General features: G+C 65.0%; 1 protein-coding gene across 1 annotated transcript in view; it reads left to right on the top strand.

The window, feature by feature from the left end:
- Positions 1–7,180: 7,180 nt before the first annotated feature.
- The window catches only part of SLIT1 (slit guidance ligand 1), a 120,942-nt gene continuing 119,488 nt past the window's right edge, over positions 7,181–8,634 (top strand). The window contains exon 1 of the mRNA XM_067537262.1: positions 7,181–7,531. Coding sequence (XP_067393363.1) covers positions 7,320–7,531 — 212 coding nt within the window. The 5' untranslated portion in view covers positions 7,181–7,319. The remainder of the gene's footprint in view (positions 7,532–8,634) is intronic.

Raw genomic sequence — 8,634 nt, 5'->3', positions numbered from 1 at the left:
CCACCAGCAGGGCCTGGCCGGCACAGCTCCAACACAACCACCGCTGGCACCAGGGCCGTTCTGCTGCGGCACCACCAGGGGGGAGTAGAGCAGAGCGAACCAGCCCCGGCCGCTGGCTGTGGGGCCCAGAGGGAGGGCCACGCGTGGGGCAGGCTGGGGTGATGGGGGGGCCAGGCCCTAGTGGCTGGCTCTGAGGTGGATGTGGTGTCTGGGTCCCTGTGGGCCGGGGGTGGAGCTGGGGCTATAAATAACAGAACAGCAAAGAGCAGGGAGGAGAAGCAGCTGCACTTTGGCCCCGTGCGGGTGCAGCGCGGGTGCGCGAGGATCGCTGCCCACAAGGGGTGGAGCAGGCCCCCCGGCACCGACCCTCCCAGGAGAGCAGCCTCACAAATCTCCCCCGGCCGGGCCTGCTGCAGCCTGAGGGGTGGGGGCCACGGCAGGACCGTGCTGGACAAAGGGGCTGGGGGAAAAGCCCAACGTTTCGCGTGTCCCTTGCGCTGCCCGGGTCAGAGCCCAGCTGGGGTGAACCTGCAGGCTCCAGCCACGGCCCAGGGGGCTGATTTCCAGCAGCTGCGGCGCTGGCCTGCTCCCCGGGAGCGTGCAGGGCTTTGCGAAGGCGGCTGAGTAGCACTGGCCTCGCTGTCTGTGATGAGTGGGACTCCCGAGGGGGTCAGGTCCCAGGAGGGGCAGCTCAGGCGTGCAACGGGGCCAGGCGCTGCTGGACAAACAGGCTCCAGACGTAAGCCTGGCCTCTCGGCATGATCGGCCAAGATCTCCTGCAGCTCTGCTCGGGCCGTCTGCAACCTCGGAGCTGCTGGTGCTCCTTGCCCGCACAGCGCAGCTCCCCGGGGCCCTGGCTGTGCCTGGAGCCGCGTTACCTGGACGCAGGCTGGCTTCCTTCAATAGTGACCGACGGGCCCGGGGCAGGGCGTGACGTGGAGAAATTCCCAGCAAACTCTCCAACAGGCAGGGAACATTTCCGGTAAGTTTCACTAAACTTCAAAATGGCCTGGTGGCCCCCCAGGCCGGCAGCTGGGCTTGGCCGATGGGACCGGCCCCTGCCCCCTGGTAACAGCAGAGCCTGCCACTGCTGTGAGAGGCAATCGCCCGCTCGCCGCGGCTCGTGCAGAGTGTCCCTGCTCAGCGGCGCGGGGCAGGAGGCCGGGGTGCTGGCCAGACCTGGCAGCCTGTTTGCCCAGCGCCAGCGGGGCCTGGTTCCAGGCAAGGGCCCTGTGACCTTCTCCTCGGGCTGCCGGGCCCAGGTCTCGCCCTCCCCGACCCCAGGGGAAAGTTCACGCCCGGTCGCTTTGTCTCGTCGCGCTGCTCGCTGGCTGCACTGACCCTTTTCCTGCTGTCAGATGCCTGCATGCACCTGCCCGCAGCGGGCTTTCCCTGCAGCCGAGGGTCTCTGCCACATCCCTCCGGCTGTTTTCTCCTGGGGCAGGGAGCAGATTTTTCTCCCACTTCTTAGGAGCTGAGACTAAGAACTCAGGGGGTTCGGGGGCCGGGGGGACACCCCTCCTGCAGATGAGGCTAACCACTAAAATGCAGCCGGGGGGGTAGGTGCAGAGGAAGCACGACGGGCACATCATTTATTGATTCCCTCCCAGCACGGGACCAGCCTCCAGCTAGCGATAAACACGGAGCACAGCAGCTCATCTGTATCCACAGCATCTTCGTTAATAAAGCCAGGCCAGCCCCACGGTCTCAGCGGGCCGACAGGCTCCTCCGTGCTCATCTTCGATGGTTTCCCAGTGCAGGGAGGTGGCTGTGAAGGGGAATTGAAATGAGGCGAACAGGCTCCCGGGGAAGCTCCAGTAAAGACAAAGCCGAAGGTGTCTGCTGGTCCCATGGCCCAGGCAGCAGCAGAACCACCGGGAGGCAGGATTTGATTGCAGAGACGCTGCCAGGAAAGGCACCGTGGAGAAATGTGTCGGCTGCACTTGCCAGCAGCGAAGGGGAAGTTAGTCTATTAAGCAGTAAATTGTCCCTCCAACACGTCTTCAGTGCAGAGAGCTAATGAAGAGCTGCAGGCAAAGCGTGTGAGAGCGGGCGGGCGGGCGGAGGGAGGTGGAACCGTGACTACATCTGGGGCCCTTTGGCTCGAGATCCCACGTGGGATCAGCCACCGTCTCCGTGCGGGAGCTGCAGCAAAATGACCTCGTCGCGTGGGGTTTATTTAGGCCATCGTGGGCCGTGTGGCTCAGCTCCCGGGAAGCCAGCGGCGGGATGGCGGGGGAGGCTTGGCGCACGCACTGCGCACCGAGCACAGAGCCGCCCGAGGAGATGCTGGAGCTGAGCCGTGGCTGTCTAGTCTGGTCACTTGTCCTGGAGCTCGGCGACGCGGAAGGGAGGGAGCAGAGACCTCCCTGGGGGTGGTCAGCGGGTGAGCACAGCGCTCTGCAGGGCTCCGTGGTACACGCCTTTCTGGGACCAGTGTGCTCCGGGCCTTAGCAAGCTAGCCAGAAACGACCCATGCCCCCTCTTCCCCTGGAGTTTGTAACAAAGTCCTGTAGGGGAGCAGGGCAGGTGCTGCCCGCACCTGGGCGCTAGAGAGGCAGGGCCTGGCTTGCCAGGGTTAGAACCCGTCACAGATGCGCTGAGAGTCGTGTGGGGCCCCTGGGGCTGCTTCGGGCTTTGTGTTGCTTTAGCCATGATTCGATGGGCCGCGTGGGGGGAGATTGTGACCCTCGCGAGCCCAGGAAAAGCAGGTGCCAGGGCGCTGGCAGAAGAGGGGGTGAGCCAGCAGCAACAGCACGTCCTGTGAAGTTTCTGTCTCTGCGGCGAGCGAGGCTGGCCCACGCCGCTGGGTAACTGCGACTACAGCCGGTTAGTGCTGGTGGGCGGCGCTCGAATCTCCCACGCCGCACGGGCGCAGCCAGCGTCTGCCGTCAGGGAGTCTGACCCAGCTCCGGTGGGACCAGCCCTGGGCTGTGGGTGGAACTCGCACTGTGGGGCCCACTCCTTTTGTACAGAGACCCCCGTTAACGCCCGGCGCGGGGCTGGTTCTGCATGGCCGACACCTGTCCTGTAACCTGCCGGTGACCCTCGGCCCAGCTCACGTGGTCAGGCTGAGCAAGAGGCGGTGCTGGGGGGAACGTTTGATCCAAACACGGCAGCCGGCTCTGAACCAGCCCCTGCAGGAGCGCTCGAGCCCCTCCTCCATGCCCAGGGCTGGCCAGCCCCCGCTAGGAGTTCAGTGCGCAGGGCATGCTGCTGTCTGCACTCTGCGCCCTCCCTCGGCAGGTGGATGTACCTGTGGTTACCTGGAGGGATTTGCTGACAGGCTGCCAGAGCCACGCTCTGCAGCTGAGGTTAACCAGGGGGAGGACATGCCCCAGGAAATGTGATCAGCCCCTCCTGCCCGGCTGGCACAGGGCCTGTCGCACTCGCTGCACGAGCCTGGCCTGACCGTGCTCACCAGCTCCCCTGGGCCAGAAGAGCAGGCAGCGGGATGTCCACAAGTGCAGAGACCAGGAGCTGTGTGGGCGGAGCTGTGTGGGCGGATCAGAGGGGATCGTTTCTGTGCCGATTGCATGAGGCAGGCTTGGGGTTGTGCAGAGAAGCAGGCTTGGGGTTCAGTGCTCAAACCCCATCACAAAAGGTTGTAAACGCATGAAAGACCCCAGTTTATCATTGTTCAAGGGGTTTTGAAGCCAAGCCTCTTGGAGTGGGGGGAGGGTAGGGTGGCAAGTTCTGCTGCAACGTTCAGATTCAGCCCTGAGTCTCCCCGAAGTTGGGGTGTTCAGATCTGAGGGTCCAGAGTGGGCCTAACGTGATACCCCTCAGGGAGCTGCAGTCCCCCCTCCACCCCCGGACTAACTGCTGCTTCCAAGGGCTAGGCACAAGCCAGAGATCCCTGCTGTGTCCTGTGTAACCTCGGGTGAGTTAACAGAGCGCACGGGCTGGCAGCAGCTGCTCAGGAAGGGACAGACAATAAGACAGAACCTATAATAACGGTAATGGAGCAAAGAATCAAGCAATCGATTTGCTGACACCTGGAAGCCAATAAGGTGATAAGTAACAGTCAGCACGGATTTGTCGAGACCGAATCATGTCACACCAACCTGAGAGCTCACTTTGCAGGGTGATGAGCCTTGTGGAGGGGGGAGGCAGGAGATGGGGTAGAGCTGGGCTTTAGTGAGGCTTTAGATACTGTCTCGCACGGCCTTCTCATAAACAAAGCAGGGAACTACAACCTCGATGGAGCTACTGTAAGGTGGGTGCAAAACTGGCTGGAAAACCGTTCCCAGAGCGTAGTTATCAGTGGTTCACAGTCAGGCTGGACGGGCAGATCGAGTGGGGTCCTGCAGGGATCAGTTCTGGGTCCGGTTCTGTTCAATATCTTCATCGGTGATTTAGACAATGGCACAGAGCACACTTAGAAAGTTTGCGGATGACACCAGCCGGGAGGGTCGCAGGTTCTTTGGAAGGTAGGATTCAAATTCAGACTGATCTGGACAAACTGGAGAAATGGTCTGATGTAAATAGGATGAAATTCAATAAGGATAAATGCAAAGTGCTCCACTTCGGAAGGAACAATCAGTTGCAAACGTACAATGGGAAATGGCTGCCTTGGAAGGAGCACTGCGGAAAGGGATCTGGGGGTCACAGTGGATCACAAATTAAATATGAGTCAACAGTGTAACACGGTTGCAAAAGAAAAGCAAACCTCATTCTGGGCTGTATTAGCAGGAGTGTGGTAAGCAAGACACGAGAAATAATTCTTCTGCTCTACTCTGTGCTGATCAGGCCTCAGCTGGAGTCTTGGGTCCAGTTCTGGGTGCCATGGTTCAGGAAAGATGTGGACAAACTGGAGACAGTCCAGAGAAGAGCAACAAAAATGATTAAAGAAAACATGAGCTATGAGGGACGAGTGAAAAAAAAATGGGTGTGTTTAGTCTGGAGAAGAGCAGACCGAGATGGGACACGGTGACAGTTTTCAAGTACATAAAACATTGTTACAAGGAGGAGGGTGAAAAATTGTTCTCCTGAACCTCTGAGGACAGGACAAGCAGCAATGGGCTTAAACTGCAGCAAGGGCAGATTAGGCTGGACATTAGGAATAACTTCCTCACAGTCAGGGCGGGTGATCACTGGGATAAATGGCCTAGGGAGGTTGTGGAATCTGTCAGTGGAGATTTTAAGAGCAGGTCAGACAAACCCCTGTCGGATGCTCTGGTTATGGCGTAGTCCTGCCCTGAGTGCAGGGGACTGGGCTTGACGACCTCCTGAGGTCCCTTCCAGTCCTGCGACTCAGATTCATGTAGCAGTGGGGTGCTAGGAGGGACGTACCCGCCACGGCCCTATGATTTGCCACATGGCCAGAAGGCGGGAGCTCCGCCAAGAAAACACTAAGTGCTGAGCAGTGCTTGTCCCTGCGGGTGTGGGGCACTCCGGGGACACCCCCTCCACGCAGGAGGCAGCCCTCACGTGCACTCCCAGCTAGTGGAGCTGCACGATGTCTGGGCAGGGTGAGGGCAGGGCATGGCCTGTCCCCAGGGTACCCAAGGCCCAGGCACTGACACCGCACAGATTCCATGACTTTCTGGGACCTCTGTGACATCTTCCGGGGCAGGACTGGAGCAGCTGTCAGCACCGGGGCCGCCCAACAGCCGATCGGCGGACAGCCCTGGGTCTGCTGGAGCAGCAGCTGGGGTTGGGTCAGCCCCTCTGGGGCTGGAGCCGCAGCAACAGTCAGTCCTGCCGCAGGAGCAGCAGCGGGGCTGGAGCAGCTGCAAGACCTGGCAGCTCTGTTTGTTCCCCCTCCCCAGGGTATTTTATCAGAAGTCAGCGACAGGTTCCAGCTGCCGTGAATGTTTGGTTACTGCCCACAACTGACTTTTACTAAAAACACCCAGGACAGAATCTTAACCGGAGCTATTAGCCACGATGGGCAGGGCCGTAACCCCGTGCTCCGGGTGTCCCTAAGCCGCTGATGACCAGAAGCTGGGAGCAGGTGACAGGACGGCTCACTCAATAATTGCCCTGTTCTGTTCATTCCCGCGGAAGCAACTGGTGCCAGCCACTCTCAGAGCCAGGATGCGGGGCTGGAGGGACCATTGGTCTGACCCCGTCTGGCCGTTCTCATGAGCTGCTGAATCTCTCCGGGACTCAGTCGCATCTGTTCAGTGGGGATCCCAGCCCTGCCCTGTCCCCAGGGCTGCGAGGATAAACAGGTTAACGATTGCACGGTGCTCAGATACTGAGGTGATGGGGGCCAGGTACGTCCTCCCGACAGCTGGCTCAGAGCCCTGAGTGCAGGTGGCAGCTCCAGCCGTTAGTCTGAGGCAGGCTGGACACGTCTCCCTGCTGCCCGACTTGGGTTCAGTGGGAGACTTTGTCCCTCGGCTGCGTCCCAGGAGCTGCGTCCCAGGAGCTGCCTCTGCAGCTGGGACCTGAGGCGGCTCCATTTGCTCGTTCGCTGGAGGAACTTGGTGGAACTGGAGCCGCCCGCTGGGCTGTGGGGACCCCGGAGCCGGTGGTGGCGTTAAGGCAAGAGGGGAACATGGGTCTCCAGTCGGCCAAGGACCGGCAGTAAAGGCAGAAGGAGCCACGTGCTCCCGGCAGCTAGGACCCAGCCCTCACCGAGACCCCCAGGAGCTGCTTCGCTCAGTGGGGCACTGCCTGGCGAGGGGTCGCCCCATGGCTCCTGGTGGGCGCGACCCTGGGCCTAGGGCTGGACGGGGGAAGCGGGACGTGAGGCATGGGTTGCTGGGGGCTCACTGCAGAGCTGATGTGGGTCCTGGCTCCCGCCCCATCCTGGCAGGGCCCGGCCATGGCCCTTTGGCACCCAGCACCAGGGCTCCCATTGGTGGCCCTTTGGGCTGGGTTACAAGAAGGAGCCTGGCCCCCCGGGGTGCGGGATCCCAGCCGGCTGGAGTGGGGGCGGCCCCCCATCCCCTTCTCCAGCCCCGCACGATGCCACCCGCGCTTGCTTCCCCCCTGCCACGCCCCAGCCGAAGCCCCCGCAGCCTGCGAGGCGCTGGGCGACCCCCGGCCCGGCGGGGTGGGCGCCTTTTGTGTGCGCCCCCGGCAGCGTCTTGGGGGGGCCGCCCCGCCCCGGCCCGGCCCGGCGGAGCGGAGGGGCCGGCGCTGGGGGAGGAGCCGGGCGTGGCTCCGGATTGACGGGGCGGGGGGCGCGGAGCTCGCTCATTCCCCTCGCAGCGAGCCGGCAGCCGGAGCCAGGCGCTCGGACGCAGCCAGGCAGGGGCGCTCGGCTCGGCAGCTCCGAGCCCGGCGAGGAGACGCGGCCCCAGCTCCGGCGGGGCCGGGATGGTGACGGGGGCCGCTCGCTAGCCCGTTCCCTCCCCGCCGGCATGGCCCCGCAGGGCGGCGGGCCCGGCTCGGGCTCCGGCTCCGGCTCGGGCTGGCTGCGCGCCGGCGCTTGGCTGCTGGCCTGGGCGGCCGTGTGCCGGGTGCGGGCCAGCGGCTGCCCGGCTCTGTGCACCTGCAGCGGCACCAGCGTGGACTGCCACGGCACCGGCCTCCGGGGCGTCCCCAGGAACGTGCCCCGCAACGCCGAGAGGCTGTGAGTACCGCGCCCGGCCCGGCCCGCCGGCGCCTCTCGGGGCAGGGAGCGAGCGGCGCGCCCGGGGCGCCTGGGGGACGCGCCCCCCAGTGAGGGGCCGCCGCTGGGCTGCTTCCACGCCTGGCTATTCCCTCCCCCCCCCCGTGGGGCAGCGCCGGGCCGGGCCGCAGACGGCGGGGTCGGGGGGCAGCGCCGGGCCGGGGGTTCGCGGGGGGACGAGCCCAGCGCGGGGCGCACAAAGGGGGGCGGGGGGTGAAGCCAGACAAATGTTTGTCTTGACGCTGCCGAGCCGCCTCCCCATTGTCTGTGCGCGGAGCCGGGGGGCGGGGAGCCGGGGGCTGCGTCGGTGTCTCCGTGCGGGGGCTGCGGGCTGGAGCCGGACCCGCTCCGCGCACACGCGTGGCTGCCCGCGCGCTCTCTAGCCATGCACACCCGTGTCCCGCCGAGCCCTCCTGCCGTGGGTGGACACCCCCCGTCCGTCCCCCGCTCCCTCCCCGCGGGCTTCCGTGGGGCAGCCCCAGGCCAGCCCCCTTCCCGCGGCACGGGATCCTCCACCCGCCCCCCTTCAACTTCCCTCGCCGCAGCCCGCTCGGTCCCGCCCCCCCGGCCCGGCGAGGGGCGCACGGCAGGGCCCCGTTCCCAGCGCGCTGAGTCCCGGCCCCCGACCCCAGCCCCGGGCCGCTGCGCGGAGTGCGGGCGGGACCCTGAGCCGGGCAGCGGCGAGCCCCGTGGGGTCGGGCCAGAGCGCAGCCGCTGCCCCCCGCGTGTGGCCCGGGACTGGGCATCTCGTCCCCCCGGTGCCAGGGCCGCCGAGCGCAGCAGCGGCCGGTAACAAGAGCGCGTCGGCGCGGAGCTGCCCGGCCCGGCCCGGCTCAGCCCAGTTCGCAGCCCCGCGGCCCAGACCCGCCCTGAGCCCGGGGCGGAGGGGCGAAGCCCGGCCTGTCAGCCCGCCACGGTCGCTGCAAAGCCAGGGGCGAGGGCGCAACATCCCGGGGAGCCGGGGGGCCGCCGCGTACGGCGTGTGGGGCTCGGGGGCTGCCAACTAGCCGGCGCCGCCCTTGGTCCTCGGGGACTTGCCCCTGCCCGGGCCAGCCCCCGACAGG

Source organism: Emydura macquarii, unplaced genomic scaffold (genome assembly GCF_026122565.2).
Source record: "Emydura macquarii macquarii isolate MOO-44397 ecotype Brisbane River unplaced genomic scaffold, CSIRO-AGI_Emac_v2 contig_3692, whole genome shotgun sequence".
NCBI lineage: Eukaryota > Metazoa > Chordata > Testudines > Chelidae > Emydura > Emydura macquarii.
Note: the sequence above shows the minus strand (reverse complement) of the source record. Positions and strands in the feature narration are given on the sequence as shown.